The sequence below is a fragment of the Conger conger genome, chromosome 5 (genome assembly GCF_963514075.1).
Source record: "Conger conger chromosome 5, fConCon1.1, whole genome shotgun sequence".
In the NCBI taxonomy this organism is placed as follows: Eukaryota; Metazoa; Chordata; class Actinopteri; order Anguilliformes; family Congridae; genus Conger; species Conger conger.
In genome coordinates this window covers 15,085,161-15,109,732 of record NC_083764.1, presented here as the reverse complement: position 1 = coordinate 15,109,732, position 24,572 = coordinate 15,085,161, and the positions used below count along the sequence as shown (strand labels likewise).

General features: G+C 42.6%; 2 protein-coding genes across 2 annotated transcripts in view; both read right to left on the bottom strand.

Annotated features, from left to right (window-relative positions):
- Positions 1–254: 254 nt before the first annotated feature.
- Positions 255–6,498, bottom strand: mfsd4b (major facilitator superfamily domain containing 4B). Its single transcript, XM_061243153.1, has 4 exons — positions 5,938–6,498; positions 4,501–4,669; positions 3,312–3,428; positions 255–3,044 (listed from the first exon to the last, which is right to left on the bottom strand). Exons 1-4 carry the CDS (start codon positions 6,214–6,216, stop codon positions 1,684–1,686), a joined length of 1,926 nt encoding a protein of 641 aa, XP_061099137.1. The 5' UTR covers positions 6,217–6,498; the 3' UTR covers positions 255–1,683.
- A 1,923-nt stretch (positions 6,499–8,421) lies between these two features.
- slc16a10 (solute carrier family 16 member 10) overlaps positions 8,422–24,572 on the bottom strand; it is a 36,999-nt gene continuing 20,848 nt past the window's right edge. The window contains exons 2-6 of the mRNA XM_061241419.1: positions 22,470–22,614; positions 20,959–21,388; positions 14,654–14,797; positions 13,953–14,181; positions 8,422–12,847 (exon numbers count right to left, since the gene is read on the bottom strand). Of these exons, the coding sequence (XP_061097403.1) occupies positions 12,648–12,847; positions 13,953–14,181; positions 14,654–14,797; positions 20,959–21,388; positions 22,470–22,614 (1,148 nt within the window). The 3' untranslated portion in view covers positions 8,422–12,647. The remainder of the gene's footprint in view (positions 12,848–13,952; positions 14,182–14,653; positions 14,798–20,958; positions 21,389–22,469; positions 22,615–24,572) is intronic.

Genomic DNA, 24,572 nt, shown 5'->3' with positions numbered 1-24,572 from the left:
CACATTTTTACTGGTTTCATAGTGCTAAATGACACGAAGGATGAAAAACCATGTTCTTCCGATAAACTGGATTTCATGGACTGGACAATATATTGTACAACCCTGTACACCTTCACTCGCCATTCACTCCATTCTGTGTCATGAGTTTAAATCTTATTCTGTAAAGAGCCATCACGGGAGCAACTTGTATCCTAGTTGATCTGACACAAAATTCTAAGAAAAAGGTTCAAAGAACAACAAAGTTGTGACATAACTTAAATATCACTACAATATACACATTTTTATAGCACAATACACACAATATCACAATTCTCTTTTTAACATTTACACACTTTTCATAAATCTGCAACAAATTTAAAGAATACTCAATTCACTGACAATTTGCAAAAGAAAATCTATTTCAGGCCACAATGGCAACTTAATTTTTTGCTTTTGATCAGTTTTTTTCTTCATGAGAAATAAATGTTTTAAATATGGAAAATTAGTAGTCGTACCTGTGATTTAGTCACATGATTCCAGGTATGCCTGCAAGGTATGTTAACGGTAATAAAGACTGAAATCAAAGATCTGTTGTCTCAAATCTATTAAACTTATTCTGTGACACTTTGGTTTCCTCCAAATATCCCTAAAAGACATTCAAAATTCATAGAAAAAAATACAAGCATTCCTTAACTGGTCAGTTGACCACTGAGTCCACCCTTGGACTAGACCAGAGGTTTGCAACTCACACCATATCCTTTTCTGGATTTCATGTCAACTTGAGGCCTCAATTATTTTAACTAGCTAACATTTACGCCATCTGAAATTTTAGCTACATTTCTTGATAAGCGCACGAATGACAGCCAAGGACCCTAAATGAAACATTTTACAAATCTAATATACGAATGAACCAGTGTTGGCGTATACAGCCAATTAGCTCATTTAGGCAGACAAATTGGTAGAAACAAAAACCTGCATACACACTGACTCTCCAAGACTGAAACTGCCCACCCACGAACTGCATCAACAGAAAGGACATTTGGCTGTGGGGCTCATGCAGTGCTTTGGAATCAACTGATAAATATCTAATGTACCTCCACCTCAAGCACACCTGATAACTAACCAAGCCCTTGATTAGGTGTATTAGGTGTCCTTGAGATGGAACACCTCAAATACCTGGACTGGCTGGGGGTACTTGCAGTAAATTGACTGCAGAATTGGAGTAAAATCAGGAAAATTATGCTTGTGCTATTAGTACCGAACCACTATCAAATGGTTGCAAATTAAGTAAATAATATGTGTAACTGATGTGTACCCCAATCGAAAGCATTTGTGAACCATTGCAGTTAAATATCTAGCTTTAAGTTGGATGATGGATGCTGTCTGAAGCATGAAGGCTTGCACGTTGGGATGATGAACACCACCTAGGTGTGGTTTAACCCTTTCAGTCCCAAGAGTGTCAAATCACTGCAATACTATTGTTTTAACCCCTATTAAAACCATACTAAATCTTCTCAACTCAAAATTTTTCTGATCAAAACCCAACCCCTTGGGATTTGGGTGGAGCCACTTCATATTGAGCGTGGGACTGAAAGGGTTAAAGGCCACTAACAGAATCCAGATGTTGTTCCAATAACAAAGCTACTCCTAAATTATGTGACTCTTATGTCTATTTAAGGATCCCTTTTCAGCACGCAGTGGCACTCAGTCTCTCTTTTCTCTGTTCAGAGCGATCAGCAGTTTCTTACGCGGCGAGTCCCCCAGCAGGGTGACGGTATCATCAGAGAGTGAGGACGGGCCAGTCGGCTCAGAGGATGGGCCAGAGATGACAGAGGTTGTCGTGACAACAGCATGAGGGCTATCCCCCAAGGTCCCGACGATGGCAGTAGGCAGGAACACCTTGTTGGGCGAGTTCAAAAGGCCGGCGTCCTCCATTTCTATGACCTCAAAGTCTGCGTCATTCCACTGGTCTGCCTCATCCCCACCCGCCCCTCTGTCTCCCTCTACCCCCCCCTCCTCCTCTTCCTCGTCTTCGTTGGCACCCGAGTCCAGCAATGCTTGGCGGTACTCGCTGTCCTCAGGGTCTCGCTTCCCCCGGTCCCGGAGCTTCTTTCCGGGCCCGGTGTTGGGCTGCGAGGCTAGCTTGTACATGACAGGGAAGAGAATCGAGGTGACGGTGGCCGTGCCGAGACACAGGTACATCAGCACCGGGTGTTCCGGTATCCTCCCCAGCAGGAAGCCCACGAGCGCCGGCAGAACCATCTCGCCCAGCGCCGCCCCCACCACAAATATCGCCGCCGAGCGACCCGTCACCGTGGTGTACTGCTCCACCCAGGAGATACCGCTGGGGAAGGTGGTAGCCATGGAGATGCCGTAGAGGGCGGTGCAGGACCACAGGACCATCTTGCTCCCGCTGAAGAGGGTGAGGAGCAAGGAGGACAGTGTGCATCCCACCAGGCTGAGCAGGATCATGCTGCCCGGGTGCATGCATGCCGCAAAGAAGATGGCCAGTCCCCTGGCTGTGGCGAAAGTCCCCCAGAAGAGGGAGTTGAGTCCGGCCGCTTGGGTCTGGTCCATGTGCGCAAAGTCTTTGGCGAAGGTGAAGATGAAGGAGCCGTAGGCCACCTCAGCACCCACGTACCAGAAGAAGAAAAAGAAGAGCAGGAGGATCAGGACGTTGTGGCGCTTGGCCACCAGAGGCTTTCCCGAGGCCGCCTTGGCCCTCTCATGGGAGGGGCTGGTCCGGGAGTACAGGAGGAAGAAGAGGAAGGAAACCAACAGGATGAAGGCCCCGATCACTATGTAGGCCCACATGGAATTCAGGGAGCTGTGTGGGAATCGGGCAGCTGTCCCGAGGGCCTTGGTCAGCCGGTTTGTGTCCAGCGAGGACAATTCCACGGTGTTGGCTTCCACGGTCGTGTTCCCAGCAAGATCGTGACCGTCCCCAAACACCAGCTTGGAGATGATGGGCGAAATGAAGGCCCCTGCAGCAAAGCTGAAGTGCAGAGCCTGCATGTGCGGCCCCGCTTGGTCCCCCCAAGTGTTAAGGATCAGCACATTGCCACCTGGCAGAGCAAGGGACACAAGAATTTTTTTTTTTTTTTTTTTTCCTCTATATCAGTGCCAATGGAAAACAAAACCTTAAGCCAGTGAATGAGAACCAGTCACACAATACAAACATAAAAGTGCTTTGGTCCTGTAATCCTTACAACGCCACCGTGTGAAGAATTTTTTATGCACCAGAAGTAGAAACAACAATCATCATGATTTTGTTTCAGGCGATCATTTACCCTAACTATGAGGAAAAAGAATCACAAAAGTTCTGGTCTTACCTGTGTCTAAAACGCCCATGGACACGCCAACACTGGACATTAGAGCTGTGAGCAGGAGGGCCTTTTTACAAAACGGAATCGCACACATCCCAAAAGCGGTGACCAACATTGAGAATCCTAGGAAAAAATACGTTCAGGTATGTCATATATATTCTGCTGATAGAATCAATGGAACAAAACAGAAAGCAGGAATGTATACAGCGAGCACCATAATTAATGGGTTCTGTAATCTAGCACAATACCCTCAAATTAAAGCTGGCAGTCTGCTCTTCAACCTCATTGTCATTGTATCCTTTCAAACTCAATGTGCTAGATTACAGAACCAGGAGCAAAAAATGTGTGCTTACTGTATACACCTGTTCAATGTGCAATGTGTGTATATGCCTGAGGGAGCAACATTCCTTCAGTCCAGTAAAGCTACTTATTGTTCAGCTTCAGTTACATCTCAATTTGTGTCATATTACTGCAGTTAACTACACTTCTACATATAAAAGCACATTCAGGTCAAATTCCAGTTAACTACTGCACATTCCCTCCATTAATAATTAACCAAATTTAGTGTCTACGCCAATTGAAAATATGCATATCCATTGAAATACACATAGCTGAAGCTGTATACCACAAGGGTGGAAAGGCACAAAGGTTGTCCCCATTTCACAAGCATATCTGAATACTGTACGTATATGGTTAGCATTTCTGAAACAAGTCAGTAAATGTCATAAAATACATAGGTATATACACAGGTTAATATACCAAGCCCATACCAGGTTAAAATCATGGTTTATAAATGGCTGGTATTTTTAATGTTTTTTTGTTTGTTTTTACACATCAAACATCCCGTTAGCTTTGTACAATCACTGAACCGCCCTTGATTTCTGAGGGTGAGAACACATTACCTTGAGGGAACAAAAGCCAGAGTTATAATTTAGTTAAATTGTAATCCCAAATTCTGGCACAGAGCCTTCATAGAGCTCTCTGTGCCAGTAGTGCTAAAAGCTCGTTGGCTTCTCGGTAGCAGGGAATTTGCGGTACTGAAATCAGGAATGTACTTTCTGTTGGAGTCCAGGTATATACTAGCCCCCCCACCAACACAGTTCAAGGGGCAGTTCTATTCTGACTGTAAACACAAAACTCAAATGAAAGGAGAAGGGAGGTTCAATCAAAGGTTCAATCAAAGCATTTGCCTTACCTAAGAGCAGGTGGTGATTCATATGATCAAAGAGAAGCCCAGCCAGTACAGATCCTCCAATGTATCCCATAGAGCGACCCACAAAGATGTAGGAAATGTTGCTGATGTTTTTTCCGACGTTGATGGCCAGGTCCTCAAACGTGGGGCCCAAAACAGAGATGCTCATCCCCTGCGACACACCAAAACAAAGTAACGCCTTTCAGAGTTTCCAGAAGATTCCATAAGAGGGATTTTTGTTTCTAAAGAACACTTTTTCAAAGTGCACTACAACTTTTATGAAGAAACATTAGCTGATATGTATATCTAAGGTGCCCATGTTCTAGACCACTGGTTCCCTGTGTATGCTGGTTTTTGCTTCAACCACAATTGCAATCCCAGTATTTAAACAAACTGTTCATTTTCATGTTTAGAGGGATTATTTACCTTCTTAAGCCACATTACACTATACATAGCTTTGCAAGCCACAAAGAATAAAACTTCCACGTTCATAATGTGCTTTTTGTGATATATTTCAAACAATGTTTTCATTGATTAAATTAAAGACTGGAGATGAATGAATGGGTTCCCAATGAATGAAAATGGGAACACATGGCTACAAAAACTAACAGTTAGGTAGATGATAAAGAATTCAAAGACCAAGCAAATGATAACGAGCCAAACCTGCATTGTGTTAATATTATGAAGGGACAAATCATAAAAGAACTTAAATACCTGCTTTCAGCAACCTAATTAGGAGCCTGTTGATTCACCTCAGTCTTTAAATGAATCAGCAAGTTTTGTTACCGCTTTTTATGCGATTGTTTTCAATATATCACAATAAGCACAATGTGAATATTGGACTTATTATTCTTGGGATGCATAACTATTTCTGACATAAGAGGGTAAATAATCCCTCTAAACATGAAAAGCACTGAATTAAGAACCACCTAATTCAGATGGCCTGGAGTATTAGCAGCTGGCTGAGGGCAGGCTACTGTTGACCCACACTCAGTCAGGCCCCTCCAGCTTTTAACAGCACTTTCTATTGCAACCCAGTAAAACATTTCTGTTGCTCCCAGAGGAAACACCATTGGTGGGATAAGTTAACTTTAACGCCCATTGTTAAACATGAGATATAGACCAACCGGTTTTACAAGCATGATATACAAATATCCTTATATCTCCAGTCAAATATAAACCCCTCCACACTTTGCAAGCGGACACAAAATACGACATTTTCTTTGTAAGCACCGTTCCAGTATTACATTCAGTGTTCAGTACATTACAGATTGTTGTCCTAACAGGTGATGTCCGACCACCTCGGACCACAACCAGTGGAGCGAGATGTGACGTCATCGATGCAAACAATAACTTATGTATCGTAATTTTGGCCGCTTAGCTTTACGGTGTAGGTAGGAGTCACCGTTGTAGATTAATCTCTTAGTATATCGACATTACCAATCCGAGAAAAGAGCCACATAGTGCCAAGGTGATTATCCAGCGACTACATCCTCCAGAACCGCTCGAACCGCTTCCTCGCACAGCGACCCGGTCGGATCCCGAGTTTGCCAGCTTTCTTCCCCCCTTCATGACACTCTTTACACCTCTCCTCGCATCCTTTCGTTTGTCAAACAGTGTGTCCTCATCTTGGTCATCGTTATCATCGTCTTCCTCCATTCTGGCGAAACGAACTTGCTTCTTTTTCACTGCCGGCTCGCCGGTGGCCGAAGCAGACATGCTAGACTAATAAAAATGGAATGACTGGTAAAACGCGTCAGTAAGGTAGCTTCAAGGTTTGCTAGTAGCTAAAAACAAAAACACACAGTCCGTGGCGACTTGCGTGTCATGCGTAGGATGAAAAGAAATCGGCGCTAGTACGGAATGTAAGCTGCTGTCCTTTTAATTTCAACCAGGTCTTCGTAATGTTTCCTCATGTTCAGTCAGCCATAGGGGCCTGTCTAACATGATGACAGAGACCAACGCTTGCTGTGGTGAGTCCGACTGGCGTTATACAGCGCATCACTGTTGAAGGAGCGTTGCAGTTTACAGGAAGTGGAAGTGGTGTTCTGATTCAAGGGTTGTCATGTGACGTATAGTATTATTAATAGGTAACTGTGAAGTGGGATCATACCATAGTTTATATTTCATTACCTTATCGCTTTCAACGTGAATGCTGAATCATCTTTTTACTTCCCCCAGTTACCTTTTAGTTCCTCGTGCTGTTGCGAGACGTGGTTACATGGCTGCGAATAGGGAAAGTTGGTTTGATTATTGCTGTACAGATGACAGCGATGAATGGCAGTTTGTTTTCGTCTTGAATCTGGCGCCATTGCAACCGAACATGCATGCAGTGCTATATAATGCATTCAGGGGCGCACTTTTGGTTTTGGTCACCATAATTCGACAGCAGACCGTCCCCATCCCGGATTCTGGTGAGCTGGTCTGCTGGCTTTTATTGTTACTCTGTAATTAATTGACCAATTGGGATTAAACTGGTTGGTTAGGCTATATATATGCAATAAAAAAAAAAAAAAATTAAAAAAAACAGTTTAATCGTAGTTAACGCATCCATCCTTTTTAAGTGGTCATGCAAAACAGGCATTTTCATATTTAAACCGGCTTTTTGTGTACAACAACTATTAAAAAGTATTTTAATATTTTTAACTTTAACTTTACAGTGTGCAATGCACACGCTGCAATCGATGTAATAATCTTGTTTCCGGAACATTTGTGCATAAATTATTTGCTAATGAAAACAACTTTGGGATCATATTGTCACAGCTTTAGTGAAATGTTATTTTACATCAGGAGAGTATCCCTTCAAGGTACCATTGTATCATGTTAGCCAGGTCGTTAGCTTTATCATTTGCTGTAATTAGTTATATTCAGTGCAATCATACATCATAGTATTCCCTGGTGGGCATTGCTGTTGTACATTGACCAAGATGTTTAACATGAATTGCTTCAGTAAAGCATCCAACTGTATAGATAATATATGAGCAGCGTATGTTCCTGGATATTGATTCTGCTTGTGAATTGATTTTTTTGAAAGATATGCATCTCATCTGATCATAGCTCAGTCTTCTGTAGTAGGGGAGACCGGGGCTTGTTGTCACATGGGTAAGTTGTCACACTGTTAATATTTTCACAATCAGAGGGCGCTACTTAAAAGTGGAATACTAGTTTTGTGCCTCTATATGGTCTGATGTCATGTCCTGTCTGGGAAAACCAGAGCACACTGTAAAGTGAGGTGAGCACATATTTCCTATTTATCACATTGAAAAGTAAAAAAATATCAACTTGATATGTTTTGTAATAATCTTCTTCTAGTTAAAAATCATAACAATTATACATTTGCACTTGTTAGAGGAGAGAATAGTGTGTCTTGTTACACTTTAGCTAGTGTCCTGCTTTAAGCTAACATTGCTTACATTGCTAACATTAGCAAACATGGCAGTTTGGGACAACTTATCCGCTCATGGGGCAACATGTCACATGTTCACACTCACTATTTAAATGCCTATGAGTCTGTACTGAAACAAGATATGAAAATGAAATGAATACAAAATATATGCCTGAGACTTTGTTCTTTCATTTGGTATGACATTTTTAACAATATGATGTATTGATCCCAAGATATATAAAAGAGTGTAAAAAGTGTGACAACATGCCCCGGTCTCCCCTACTGTGCACATTTTTGAGCATAAGAGTCGTAGCTTGAAGGCAGCTATCAGAGGGGTATACATTTTTCTGTTGGTTTTCTCCATACCCAGGTGCCAGTAGAACAGTGATGACTCAAGAGCTGATTCAGATTGGGAAGAAAATGGAGGGCGGGGTGTGTGATTTTAAAAATGAGTCATATTTCTACTGTAAATTTGTACTGTAAATATTGTAAAGGGGTGAGCAGAACTGATAGAAAAAAAAAGCAATGGGACAACATGGTGAAATAAGAAACATTTTCCAGATGTTTAATGAAAAGTTGAACAAATCTTTACTTTAAAAATCTGTGATACACTTTGCAGGCTGCAAAATACATTGAATGTCACAAAATGAAACAGATTCATGCAACTGAAAATAAAAAGTAAACCATGCTGAAATTAATACATGAATGAAAGATTTAAATGATCACCAATATACAAGGTGTATATTTTAAATAGCGCTTAAAAGATACAGAAGTGCAGAAAAATAGGACTTAAAAGATCATTTTAAAGACAGAAGCAATATACTCCATTTTTTATGAAATCACAGCATATACTGTAATGTGCAGAGCAAAGCAGTGTACTAGAAGTAGACTTGGCTCTACTACCTGAATTACAAAATCCTTTAGGAAACATACGAGACTAAACATTTTATTTTGCATACAGGCTTGTAGAGGTGCAGTGTTAAATAATGTTTCTGAAGTTTCTACTGCCAGTAATACATGGTAGAATGGTAGTATTGTCATAGTTACTGGTGATACTGCTTATTTCGGCCATAAGCTACTGAAAATGCTGAATAAAAATGGTGAACATGTATGGTTAATTTATACATTTATAATTTTAAGTTACACCAATAAACATGTAATTCTTTGGATTGTTTTATACATTTATAATTTTACGTTACATCAATAAACAAGTAATTCTTTGGATTGTTCAATTGCATCAATACTTGGGTTATTTCAAAGGCTGAATCCAGAGAGATCATCTCAGAAAGGTGCCCTATCATAAACATTTAAGGAGGAATTACCGGCGGTCACAAAAATAAAGTGTGTTAAATCTAGTCTGTGGGGCAGAAAAGATTAGATCTAAATGATTGGTTCAAACAGAAACATGTAATTACTCTACACTGAAATGTGTTTTAAAGTTTAGTGAAAGGTAGACAGAGAGCTGCAGTCACCACATTTGCAGATAAATAAAATTCACAAATCACAAATTCAATCATTTTTATTCTTAGGATTAAGGTACTCTGGAAAAACTGCAGTCTTTTTAAAAGTTGAAGTGACAACAAAACATTGTTATCGGGAAGCCAGAGCAAACACAGTACAAACACTGGTGTGGAAAAAAAAACCAACACAGATTCCTGTCATTTTAAGGGGATTCTACAAGTCCTTTACATTCCTCTGTCATATTAATGGCAACATGAAAAGATGAAGATCCTATATAATTGTAAAAGGAAAATAAAATATGGCAATAATCAGTCAATGTGGTGTACACCAACTTCCGATCTTAACCCCAGAGCATTTCACAATGAAGAGCAGTCTATTTGTTCCCAGAGGTCTTCTGAAGTATAGGACACAGCAACCACATACTGAACTGAACAACTCCTGGGTATACTTTCAGTTTATTGCGGTTCCGTAGTGATGATTCAAATGGTGAATTAAAAGAAAACAGATTATACAGATATGGTTGTTGAGCTTTCAAGTATCATGGCGCTAATTCCACAAAAGGCTAATATTTACATTGTTTTAAATTCATGACGTTTCCATTATACTCGCGTCATAAAATTAAACCGGCTATTCATTCAGGCACAAATGCTGTTCTTTGAGAAGGCTGTGCAATACAACACACCCAGCCGAGCAAACAGCGCCAGCTCGCAACAAAGTAGTTCAATAGAGTATCCATCTTAAGGGCGGAACAACTTTTCTGTTTAGAAATGATGGGGTAAGTGTTCTCTACAAACATGCCGAGTAGTGAGAGTAAATTATTTGTATCAGACCTCAAAGAATTGTCATGAATGTGCACTGCAATGATTCCCTTCTAGTTTTAAGACAAAATTGCAGGAATTATTCATTTGAGGTAGATTGTATTGCAAGGGGTGTCCTGGAAAAAAAACAAAAAAACTTGATGAGACAAAGCAGATATGTGTGGGCACTTTCAGTTCTGTTCTGAATATTAGTAATGCGATCTGTTGATGTTTGTCATGCCCTATGATATAGAGTTAATTGAATTGTAGTTTTCCTAGACACCCCTGAATTATGATAACTACTATCTAGAGGTGTTTTTGGTGAAATGCTTAAAAAAAAAACGAATCAAGTTTTGCGGATGGACAAATGCAAGGTTGTTGGACGGACGCAACTGGAAAAACACTTCCAAAGCACTGCACTGTGGCTAATTTAAACTGATTTCCTATGACATTCAGCTTCTTTGTGCAATTCAAGGGTACCCATAGCATTTAAAAAGCAAAATATAATATACTTGACCATCAAATAAACTGTACATCAACAATATGTAGAGCAACATATATTCATTATGGCATTGAGTTCAATTAATGTAATATGTGAACTGTACTACTTAAAATTCTCAAAAAAGTACATGCAACTATAAATAGAAATTAGTTAATTGACTCTTTTCTGTTGTATATAACTGAACACAAAGACAATGGATAAAATGGCTCACATTTCTGATGTAGCAATATAATTTCGAAACTGGGACATATTGGTTAAGACATATTTGTGTCATTTAAGGTAAGCCTGCATAATATTCACTAAGGAGCTGGTAATACAATCCCGGCTTATTGATATGCGTTAAATTGAATAAAATACACATTTATAGACCACATCCACTTTTACAATGCAATTAATGCATCTTATTCCTTGTTTTTTACAAAAATCTGTGGCGAATCAATACATAGCGATTTCACATTGTGTTGCATAGAGAAATACATCTCAACCTCAAACGCTCGTAAAATGTGTGTAAAAGATTACCATAGTAATAATGGTTTAACACTGAAGAGGATTTCCACTCACTCTGTCAGCCACACTTGCCAACTCACTTGGAAACTCATAAAAAAAAACGCAAAGAGATCAATGACATTAAAAAGCATCAATGAAAGTCAGGTCCGGTGAAGACTCGTGACGACATTCTTCAGCTCTAGTTTTCGCAAGTACAGGACACTGTAGATGCTGCAAATGTGCTAAAAGCTGCTCTCTTGAGCCGTCCCAGCACCATCTAAACTCATAAAATAAATGTACTACCATTTTTAAAAAAACGACCCTACCCACCCACTATGTAATAATGCACTTCTTTGAAGTGATATTGTATGCCCAGGTCATATCATTTCATAGTCCCCACACATTGACAATCTTCGCATATTTAGGAGAATCTTATGAACCCACATATTAAGATTCACCTAAAAAGCAGAGGCAGATTGTTTTGCAATTTCTCAATTCCAGTCAACAATGGAATTCTCTAGGCAGCCCCTCAATTGAATGATGCTTTATAAACAAATCTATTTATCAGACTTCTAAAATATATCAAGAGATATTAAAATATCTTTATCAGTGTTGTGTGTTAGGCAAATGCCTCTCTTTTGGGGAATCTATTAGGATTTGGTAATAGCTTACTCCCAACTTATGGCAGACCCTGGAGTCTACACTAGTTACATTAAACCAGACATATACAGAAAAGCTATTATCGATTTCTTTGGCTACAAAAATATGCTCTCTCTTCAAAATCACCTAGGGTTGTTCTCTGGGAATAGGGAAAGTATTTGACTGGATTTATGGCACACAGTCAACCCTGTAAATCGACTTGGCAAATGCTTAGTATGTTCAATCAAACACTTTCCCTGGGCTTTATTTTTAAATAATGAATTATTTTTGTTTTAAAATGGAACAAATTACAAGCTCCAAACAGGAGCATGAACTCGATGGAAAATCAACCATCTATCTTTACCATAGAGATTAACCTCAATTGCCCATGAGGGAGATATATACATGTATATATACGAGGCTTTGCGGGCCACTGCTGATTGAAAGCCTCAAACTACTCTTAAGACAGAACGTCTTCACACAGTTTCCTCGTTAGGCAGCGAAGTGCTTTCAGCCTGAAAATAAATGCTTTTGGAAAGTGTGCTGTCCCTTGTAAGAAATATTTCTTCATTTCCATGTTTATCTCTAAGTTATTCTAAACGCAGAATACTCATGGGAATGTGGCATTGCGATGCATAGCTCTTTAAGATCACATTCATTTAAAAAAATCACTTGTGTATTACTATATGCTTTTCACTGAAATACATTAAGTTTCCCTAAGTTTTTCTGCAAGAGCAGCCATATAATACTGTCTATGTATATACATATACAGGTAAATATGTGTACTTGTGTAAGTGTGTATTATGAACATACTCAGCAGTTTGTTTAAATGGGTTTAAATTCACGCCTGTGTTCATGCATGCATGTGCATGGCGGGTGATCAGATGACAGAGTCGTGTTCTAGAATCTCGCTGTTCTTGTTGTAGTTCAGTTTAGCGTCAGCCTCCGCTTCCTTTTCCCTCCTCTTCCTCCTCGCCTCCACCCAGGGAATGGTACACAGCACAGCTCCCCCGATGAGGGGGGGTATACCTGCCAGGTAGAAGGCTACGTCGTAGGAGCCCAGCCTGTCCCTCAAGAAACCTGTGGAGGGAGAGACACGAGGAACGGAGGGAGAGAAAATTAATGAAATGGGTTTTTACACTCACAGAAAAAGAGATGCACACACACAGGTGTGGCCCCTACATGCCCCAAGTACATAGAAAATATGTTTCCTTATAAGAACCTTCAAATATTCATGATTCACTGCTTATCGTTAACAGATGTGCAACCATACATGACCTGCGTATGACCTTCTGAATGAAGAGATGAATTCCTTAAGCATGGAGACACAGTCCACATGTCTCCTGGGGCTAGAATCAGGACAACAATGACCCCCTTGTTGGGTCTCTTTACAAGTATCTCTGAGTATGTGAGCAATACAAAGTAGTGTGTCAAACTACTTATTTCCACCCCTACTTCTACTTGACCTTATTCTTTTGGACCCTTGAGTATTGAATTCCTCAGCCTGCTCAGAATTCTTGTAGTATTCCTGTATCTCATTAGAATTCCAGACTATTTCCCAGCAAAAAGAATGCATTGTCAGACAGCATAACAGGAAGAACATGACAGGCTCTCTAAAGCCAGGGTAGTTTATAAAATATACATTATGTACTACGTATAGTATAGCCCATTCCCTTCCATCCAAAATAAATGCCCTATATAAATGCAACATACATACATCTAACCTAAAATGTTAAAATAGGAATAATTGTACAAAAACCCAATCAACTGGTACATTGTATCCACATTTAAGCATAGTCTACATTCAAATATAGACAATGTATCTATCTATATTTGCCATGGTATGGAGCCATACTAAATAAAAGGAAATCGTGAAATGAAATAAAATGGCTGATCCCTGCAAGCAACACTGAGGTAATACTCTGTATGTAACACCAGGTGGTGCTAAAGAGGAAAGAAATGCACAAAGAAAAACAGCTCTTGCCTCCTGTTGACAAATGTTCCTTGGGAGCACAAAATCACAAACTAAATATGTTTATCTTCATAATAAAAATTAAACCAAAAAAGATATTTCAGATTATTTATTTATTCATATATAAAACAGTCTGTTTTCAGACCTTGTGTTGTACCGTGATTGTGTCAGTAGATGGCGCTGTAAGCCCACCGGCCCTGCACTGTGCCGTACCTGCAATGGGTGGCCCCACGGTCATGGGCACAGACATCATCCCGAGCAGGAAGCCGATGGCCTGGGACACGTCCTGGGAACCCACCAGCTCGAAGGCGATGGGGGCCATGATGCAGATGAAGCAGCCATCAAACAGGCCCATGAGCAGGCAGACGGCGATGAGCCCGCCAAATATCTTGCAGAGCGGGATCATCATGGACATCAGGCCGATGACTAAGAAAGACGCAACCTAGAGGGCAACAGGAAGGGAAAGAGCTGTGAGTCCGCAACAGACGTCTAATGCCTTTCTTAGCCTCAGGCTTTCAGAGTAGTAAAACGTTTTATCAGTTTGGTTTTAATGTGGGGGACCAGCTAATATGGGCCTTTCGTATATTCTATGATTATAATTTGTCATTTAGCTTACTCTTTTATCCAAATCGACTTACAGTTGATGAGACTAAGCAGGAGACAACCCCCCCCCCCCCCCCCCCGGAGCAATGCAGGGTTAAGGGCCCAACTGCTGTGCTGTGGATCTTATCGTGGCTATATTGAACCACCAACCTTCCAGGTCCCAGCCATGTACCTTACCACTAGGCTACAGGCTGCCCCTGTTCTTATAGATGTTCATTCATGTATTTTTATGTTCTAAGATCCTGCATCCAGGGCTTCTGTAGAATTGACAGGCTTCTCCGGCACTCCGTCTGCAGAGGTCTGTCTCTTACCTGCAGGTACACCTTGTTGACGCCGGGGACATAGTCCGCCACCCTGCCGAAGATCAGCCGGCCCACCGCGGAAGTTATGCCGATGCACATGAGGAGGACCTCTTTGTTGGCGTCCTTCCCGAACAGCTCCTCCACATGTTTCATCTGAAGGAAGGGGACAGACGTTGAGCATGTGACGCTTCTGACAGACCGAACGCGGCAGGTCAAAGCACACCTGCCGTACCAGTCTCTTTATCAGGCGGCCAAGGCCGCCGGGCCTTCCTGCTGTTTCGGTTTCATCATCCAGCCACGCTGCCATTGGCTGGAAGCGTCTCGATGCGAGACGAACTCAGAGAACATTCCTTCGCAATTACAAACCCGCTCACCCCGCGGAGCTCCTCTGTCCCACTGCGGCCATGAAAATGATACATGCACCACGGCTTAAGTGATTTTCACATGTTCAAAATCTGAATTGCATGCATTAAATGGAATGGAATGGAAGTGTTAAAAAACAGAAACATGTCACTGAGCATGCTCTGATAGTGCTGCCGCACTGCTCGTTCTGCTCGTTCTGCATGCCTCACGTAATCAGAGAAATCTATTGGAATGACATGTGTGTGTGATCGGTTATGTGTGTGTGTGAGTTCTGGTTGGGGGGGGGCGTTTCCTGGGATAGAAGGGGCCTGGTTCGGGGCCTGCACAGCCTGCTCCACTTAAGAGAGGGGGGGCCCCACCTCTTCTTTCGGCCCTGCGCGAGTTTAAGGCGAGGGGAACAAGGTGGAGTTTGCTCACACCCATAACTCACATTTACCGCATTCTCCATTCTCTACTGTTAGCCATTCATCACGGCCAAGGAAAGCGTTTCACCACACAGAGCTGGATATCTGCCTTTTTCATCTCTGCATGGAGCGCAAGAAATACGGTCCACGGCTTTTCCTGCTCCCGCCTTCTCCAGAACACCGACGCACAAGCTCCAGAACAAGGGGCCCGATACCTGGAAACCCAGCCAGTGGCGGCCCTCTGGGAATCAGAGTCAAAGACCCTCTGTGTGAACTGAGTTCTCCCATCCTGCCCTCCTGCTTCCAGGAAACTGGGTCAAAGGATGAACGGTGCACCTTAGACATGACACTAAAGTGACAGTGGAAGTACATTTTTGTTCTTGATGGATTACATTTCCCAAACGTACCCTCAAAGTACAGTATTGTTCTCTTAGGATACAAATTAGTTCAAATTAATAGTATATTGCTGGTTAGGGGTACAATTTATGCACCTATAACCTATGTCAAGTCATCTCTGACAGAAACAAATAAGGGGAGGACTGGTTTAAAGAGGCCCTCAGGTTATCATTGCATTAGCTCCTACCCCCATAGTCTACCCATCCTACAATCTCCTGTAGTACTGTGTGGCCCTCACAGGGGAATGCATTAGCATAGTGCTACCTGCACAGGAGCAGGGAATACACTGCATAGTACAGTTGCACAATTGCTGCTTCCAGTTTGGAGAGAAGTCAGAGGCATAGAAGAGCCAATGTGGGATGACCCTACGTGCGATCGCACTAGTACAACAATGAGGAACTCCAAATGCTGATTTCACACCAGGAAAACCCAGGAAGTAGTTCACTGCTGGTACTCTGTGAGCAGTTGTGCAGGGATATCTGCTCGTGATAGGCAGCTTAGTCCTTCACACTGGAAACTCTTATCAGGGGGGCAGGGGAACAAGCTCCTGAACATCTCTCCTTATCCAGGACAGATAATGCTCAGAAAAAACACCATGTGGGATTTTTCCCCTTTCGACAGGCAGCAGAAAGTCCACCCTCGAGCCTGAAATCTGACCCAATGCTTTGGAAAGGGCTCCCCGTTGGCCCCTGCTCTAACGGGTGCGAAGATCTAGAGGTCACGAGAGCCACCATCCTCCATTACCAAAGAGTCAGTACAACTTCAGGGGCGGAAGCTGCCTCAATCTTCCAGGAGATTTTCGTCCCACTTCAAAGGGCCAGTGACTATTTAACTCCCAGTCCAAAGCTTCATAAGAGTCCACTTTGTGGCACGTGCCCTCTTCACATACGACAAACGGTTAAAACATGCATGCATGGTCTGGTACTATAAAATGCACTTTGAGATTATGACCTGTCTAAGCATGTACAGTGCACTGAACCACTACTAATACATAACTAAACTAATATAGTAAAACACTATCAAGTTTGATTGTCGCAGAGACATAACCAAAGCACAACCCTCCTCTTTCCCTAGTTGAAAATCGTTCTGCCGCTCTGAATTTGTTTGCCCCCTGCCCCCCAAAATATATATCTGGCCACACCACTGGCTATCTTCTGAATAACCTCGAGCTGTATTGACTTTGAACAGGCCTGTCAGGAATGGCGTCACGTGGCACATGAATCAACACGTGGCCCTTTTTTTTTTGTATTTCATGATTTGCACTGCCACGCCTTACGAAGGCACATTTGAACTCGGTATCGCAGCAGAGTTGCACATTGAGTGCAGTTTGTGCCATAACCTCAAGCAACATTTCTCATTGGCTTGCATGATGTCCAAAAAGTTTTTATTCCTGCTTTTCTGTCATTCTGACATTTTCTGCTTTGTCTTCTGTACAGACTGCCAATTTGCCTCTCTGTATTAGACCAGGGCCATTTTAGGTGATGTCACGTTAGGTTTGAAGAGTAGGACAATGAGGACATATTTCCATCAAGTGCACACTCCTCTGGGTAAACAGCTACATTCCATGGTTTGCGAGGAGAGAGCCACAGCACCCAGTCAATGCCCACAGACAGACTCCTGCCCTCACAAACACAGGCACAGGCAGGTATGCACACAAGCACACACACATGCACACACACATACACACGCACATATACATACAGTACACCCCCACACAGTGGATCTGATGTTCCAGACTTGTCTCTGTTTTGTTTTTCTTTCATAAACCAAATTCAGGTGACATTCACCTCTGTACGCTCGTTGTTTGCACTAACACCCACAAGCTTCCTCCCGCATCAAGGTCTCACCCTAAAATTAGGAAACCAACTGTTACAACAGAACACAGACAAGAGATTCATTAATCATTTACAGCAATTCGCTCTCTAATAATTCTAATAATCATGCTCAGAGTATCATCTAGAGGTGTACTGAAAATAATGGCTGGAGAAGCCAAGTCACCACTCATTGATGTAATGCACTTCTGCCCTAGTTCAGACTAAAAGCAACATATTAAACTATCTATCCATATTAAAGCATTTAAACGTTGTAATCTTCCTTTTGGATGGGGTCCCATTCCACATACTTAATGTAAATGAGACGGTGTGAAAAGTTGTGTTATACTCTGTAATGTGTAAATTAGCCAAACCCATATAGACTGGATTACCTAACAGTATGAAAATCTGTCACATTTTGCAGTTGTGGCTCCCAGACCCGAGGTAATTCTGACTCTAACGCAAAGTCCACTGCCAAAGATGAAGGTTCCTCACCGAAGTGGAATTAGCAGGGGTGCCGTGGGTGCGGCACACCCATATGACACTAACATAGACACTAACTTTGGCTTCATTCATGAAACAGATTGTTGAAGGAGAGTTGACAAGTAACATTATCTATCGTTTGCATTGCAAACAATATATTTTAAATCAGAGCTGACATTGACAAGTAGTTCTATCACACTGTATCTTTTTAATTGACTTCGCTTTTCCTTTGTGTCATTATAAGCGGGATGCTCGGAGCAATGCAAATATCATCTGGGGCTGCTGTGTCTGGTGTTATCTGGCAGGTACAAGGTAGGCAGGATATAATCTAGAATACACCTGGTGCAAAAAGTGAAGAGAAAGGGAGAAAACTTCCAGGCATGTCATGTTTGAACATTAGCTTCTTAAATTTTTGACCGGCTGAAGCTATATACCAAAACATTTACTTAGGGTACATACTATCTAGGCTAACCAGCATAAAGCGACAAGCTAGAGCTAATAGAACAACAGAGGTCATGCTGCAGTTAATCATTCTCCAGTTGTTTCAGCACATTTACATTGTGATGCTGATGATGATTATTCAATGTACCCATTATTTACATCCTTTAATGACGCGTGTTGTCAGTATAGGCCATTGCTGATCAGCCTACTGTTTCCTGAAGAATATTCATCGAGGGGTATATAAACATTGTCCCTATCTGCTCCTTATGTGTCTGGAGCAGTTCGGAGATAGTATGAGAAAGGGCCGTCGGGACTTGATGTTGATAAGATGGCAGATCTGCCGGGGTAATAGCTGAGCTCATTGCTTTTGCTAGCGTGTCAGCAGAGATTGCAAAGGTCAAACATTCACCGCTGGGCTGACGCGTTGGTCGCACACAAGGTTTTCCTGAAAAGGCCGAAGGACTGCCGGCCTGCCACTGCGATCCGCGGCCTGTGTCAGGCAGGACGCCGCAGGGGCACGCTGGGAAGGACAGCTTTCTGAGGAGGTTCAGATATCGCTGCAGAATAAAGCAAACACTGATGGCTCCACCGGTGGGCCTAATCTCCCTTCATTAACATGGTCTTGGCCTCTCAATAAACACTGAACTTCTGAACCACTCACCAGACCACCCAGCCAAAAAAGAGATCCATCTCTCAATGTAACGCCTATGTAATGCAATAAATACTATGAAAATAAATAATACCTTCCTTTTTGCAAAGGGTATGGAATACTGTAACAATAATGGGATCATTTATCATAGTCACCAACAGAATTCCAAGAGCGGATTTTTTTTTCCAGACAAATCTACAATAGCCCCATACATTCTGTGCTTGATTTGTTTTTCACTTTCCATATAACTTTTACACTTACACATGAACAGGTCATGTGGACCAAGTACTTACTGTAAGTAAATATTAACGTTTGCCATATATAATGAGCCTTTTGACATAACAGAATATAGGCAGAATATAAATATAGAAGAGCCATCATTTAGCAGTTTTATATTTTCCCTGAACTACCAAAAAAATTCCAGTACTTCCCGTTATTCATGAACAAAATCTCAGTCCGTAGGCTATTTTATAACATTTTAATGCAGGCTGCTTCAAATACCACAGACCTAAAGGAAGCCTTTTTATGTTTGAGCAGCACCAGCTGTGTATGTGTCCTACGTCATTACACTCACTGAGAGGAATCAAACTCATAGAGGTCACTGTGTGATGGGGATGACTTGAATAATAAATGTGAAATAAATGTTAGTTTTTTCTTTAAGTTTGGTGTCAGTTGAATTCATAAAATGTGAAGGAAAATTGGCACGTGCATTAGTGTATACCGTAAGGCAAAGGAATTTAATGCTTATTGAATATAGGCCTATAGATTCACTATGCTAACTTCACATACATTCGCCATGTGGAGCCCCTAACATTTCTGTAGGTTTTGAAGTTGATGCTCTGTAGTTAAGAGTGAATTATGCTTTTTCCTGTTGACCTGTCAGCAACTCTCTGTTCCTCTTAATAGCAGTCATAGCAACTTCCACACAAACCTAGTCTCATGTACTGCACCGAAACAAAAATATTTTTAGGTCAACAAAATAACGTATGCTTTTTTCCAGTCAATGACCTACAGTTGGTGCGCATGCAATACATGTGTATGAGCCAGAATTTGACATCTATAAGACCGGTGGGTCGCATTCAAACAGCATCTCACACTGCTTCACTTTTTCTAGGTCTAAGACGTTCTTCCACTGGATCTAATAAACCCTTCCTCTGATTCATAAGCCTTAATTTCCTGCTGTCAATTCCACAGTCTCTGAGATCGAGATGACGGACATGTTGGAGACAGACACGGCAACAGAAACATAAGTAGCAACAGACTCGGCGAGAAATATGTGGGTTTTCTATTTTGTTCCCCAGAGTCTCCTTATAGTGTGGCAGTCATTTCTCCCCTTGCATATGCTGCATAGAAACAAATACTCTTGCATCTGCGAGACCTGGAAATAATCAACCTCTCATGAGCTGTCACGGGCAATGAGGCGGAATCAAAGCAGCCCTAGAAGGTCTAAGGGGTATTAGCCGACTCATTAGAGCAGTCAGCACTCGATGAGAGGCCAACCAAGAACTCAATGCCGTATAACCCTAACTGAACCAAACAGGGCAAACACTGTACAGGGATATGTAAAGGGAATATGTTTCTTTCAGGCCCAAATGTTTGTGCACTGCACATGCAGTGTGTAATGTGAAGACCAAGGGGCCTGTTCCACAAAGCAGTCCTTAGAAAAGAAAAACATAGGCTGTGGCATCCCAGGACCTGGATTGGAGGCTCTTTATGTAAACAAACCCAACAAATTCAAAACAACCAACTACAGGAAAAAAAACTCACCAAGTGAACGTACGGCACAAAGTATCCGTACAGTGCGGCGGGGATGCCGAAAGCCCAGATCCGGTAGCCCAGCGACTTCCAGATGTTGACGTTGAAGACCTTGTTGATGGGCGGGCAGCGGCTGCCGGTCTTGCTGTTGAAGGAGCCGGAGGGCAGGAGCGGCCTGTAGGTTAAGCCGGCCAGCATGAGCATGAACATGAAGATGCTGAGCACCCGCATGGTGTTGTGGAGGCCCACCTTCTCCAACAGGCCTGACAGCAGGAACGGCAGCGTGATGGTGAAGATGCTGCTGCCCGCCGTCACGATGCCGTTCACCAGCCCCAGACGCTTCTTGAAGTAGTGCCCCAGGATGACCAGGCTGGGCTGGTAGGCGAAGGAGCAGCCGCAGGCGAAGACGATCCCGTAAGTGAAGTAGAGGGGGCCCAGGGACCTGGAGCAGAAAAGAAACCCAAAACGTGGCGCACCAGCTTTTTTTATTTTACCGCCACATTTCTACAGCTTTCTTCCAACTCTTTTCCGTGCCTGAACTTCTCAAGCTTGCTGCCTGGGGAACGGTTGCCTGTACAGGCAAGAACTGCTCCAGGGCCATCGTACCCTGCCCCAAAAATCTGATGATTGATGGTGAAAAGCAAGATTAATTTGATTCCTGTGAAATACCTGCATCAGAGAGTCAGCCAAAAGTGTCTGCTACAGAGGGCATGCTGGGTAATATCAGGTCTGAGATAGCCCTGTGATGTGCAAGTCAGAAACAGGGTGCACTAGATGAGAACTGTGGTCAAAACCAAGCTACCTCAGGAACATTAGATCTGCTCCCTGGTTCCCACTTTCCCCACCCGCTTTCTTTTTCCAGGCAGTGTTTAAGACCAGAACGATACTCACAGTACTAAATAAAATGTATTTATTTGTCAATTACTTTGTCCAACTGATTTCTTGCCCTGTTTCTGGTTTCTCAAGAAACAAACATTCTACTACGGGTCTCAGGAGGATATGTGTGCCTGTGTGTGTATGTACGCTGTCTTCAATAACAAGCACTGTAGATGTAAACAGTGGTATGCATTGCTGAATATTGTGATTTTAAAGGCTGGTTTCACAGACACACCTTACCCTTAGCCCTGGACTAAATTGAGTTTTGTCTCCATTCAAAATTGAATTTAGCCCAGGACTAGGCTTAATCTGGGTCTGTGAAACCAGCCCTACGTGTTTTGAACTTTAAGCAAGAGGCATAAGTGTTTGTGTTAATATTGGCTTGATTTGATAAAATGAGACCACAGTGGAATAATGGAGTCTGGAATAATGTAATCTCATGAGGTGATTAGTCAGAATCAAGCAGAGAGAGGCCTTGTGTCCTTGAGTTCTTTATAACAAGAGCGAACGATCAGGCACGCTCCGTTGAGACCTCAGGGCTCGAGCGGGCCTTTGACCGGGGGCCATCTGCAGTCGCTCTGTAGCAGTTGTTCGACATTACAGTGGACACGCGAGACGGCGAGGAGGAGGAGGAGTAAGTTGCTTACGTGACGAAGGAGCTGGCCAGCAGTCCCACCAGCCCCACGGCCGCCCCACCCACTGCGGTAATCCTGCAGCCCAGCAGGTCGGTGAAGATGCTGACGATGGGCGAGCAGAAGAAGATCATACCCATGGACAGGGAGCCAACCCAAGCTGCAGGAGTCAAACACACGCACGGCAGCAAGGTTCAGACAGCTAACAGCAGCTTTACAACACTCCAGACCGTTTACGACACAAGGTACGTTACACAATGAATGACAGCAAATGAAATATTATATGACCTACAACGACAAAGTTGAGAACTAGGAAGGACACATAAGAGAGTAACACAACAGACAACTCGGACACTGCTGCTGCAAACTGCTTTACAAAGATGGCAGCATTGCTACAGTACACAACAGGTAGCCGCACTGCTCCAGCACTCTGCAGGCAACACTGTATTAGAACATACACCATCCAATTGATTATGTAGAGGTGGTGCTGCCATTTAAAAAATACATTCTTCACATTTTCAGGTGTATGTAATGTCAAATGTAATTTGATATAAAAAAAATATACATGTGCACACTTTGAAAGGAGTCAACAAACAGCCGTGACAAAAAAGAAGTAATAGACGAAAATGCCATTGGTACGGGACTTTCCACACTTATTAGAGCCATTCAGACCTCATCCTTAATTTGGAAAGACCAACTCAATGTTTTTTGGCAACTCAGGAGCAGCCAATTGAAAAGAACAGCCCAAAGAAGAAAATTCAAATGACAGAATTTGCATTCAGTTCGCATTGCAAATACCGCGGTTTGATGTACTGTTCTCGCGTAACGTCGGTGGGATTCTAGTTCTTGCTTCAACAATTTTCATTGTTGTGCCTATTCTGTATATGCAGTCAGCCCTCCATGTTCTTTTTAGAGCAGGTCTGACCCTTGCAGTAATATAACTTGGCTGGCTGCTGATGCTTTTGTACTGCATGTGCTTTTCATGGAAATACACCGAGCTGACACACATTTTTTTTGCTGACAAATTTTGGGTTCCCTTTGACACAGCTTGTGACTCATGATGAAATTGGACTGCACACACATGTGCTGTACACAAATAATGCATGCGCTCACCAAAATCTGTGTTGACACATTTTTTATATATATAGTTGGTTTCAGCAGGAGAAGTTATGTTGAAATGAAAGATTAATCTCATATTAATCTCTCATATGAAGATATACTACATTTAATTGCTTTTATTATTTAAAATAAAGATATATCTATGAAAATGTGAAAGGTCTGGTCCAAGCTTAATGGGTACGTGAGCTTAATAGGTGCAGTTACCCTACATTGACACTTTTGCGATATTTTGAATCAGATTTGGATTTGTTTGGCTCCCCAGAGGCAGCTAATAACCGCTTTCAATCAAGAATTAGCCTAACTCTTTCCCATCCATCCATCCATCCATCCATTATCTGAACCCGCTTATCCTGAACAGGGTCGCAGGGGGGCTGAAGCCTATCCCAGCATACATTGGGCGAAAGGCACCCTGGACAGGTCGCCAGTCCATTGCAGGGCACACACATCATTCACTCACACACTCATACCTATGGGCAATTTAGACTCTCCAATCAGCCTGCATGTCTTTGGACTGTGGGAGGAAACCGGAGTACCCAAAGGAAACCCACGCAGACACGGGGAGAACATGCAAACTCCGCACAGAGAGGCCCCGGCCGACGGGGATTCGACCCAGGACCTCCTTGCTGTGAGGTGGCAGTGCTACCCACTGCACCTTTTTCCCATCCATCCATCCATCCATTATCTGAACCCGCTTATCCTGATCAGGGTCGCAGGGGGCTGGAGCCTATCCCAGCATACATTGGGCGAAAGGCAGGAATACACCCTGGACAGGTCGCCAGTCTATCGCAGGGCACACACACCATTCACTCACACACTCACACACTCATACCTATGGGCAATTTAGACTCTCCAATCAGCCTGCATGTCTTTGGACTGTGGGAGGAAACCGGAGTACCCAAAGGAAACCCACGCAGACACGGGGAGAACATGCAAACTCCGCACAGAGAGGCCCCGGCCGACGGGGATTCGACCCAGGACCTCCTTGCTGTGAGGCGGCAG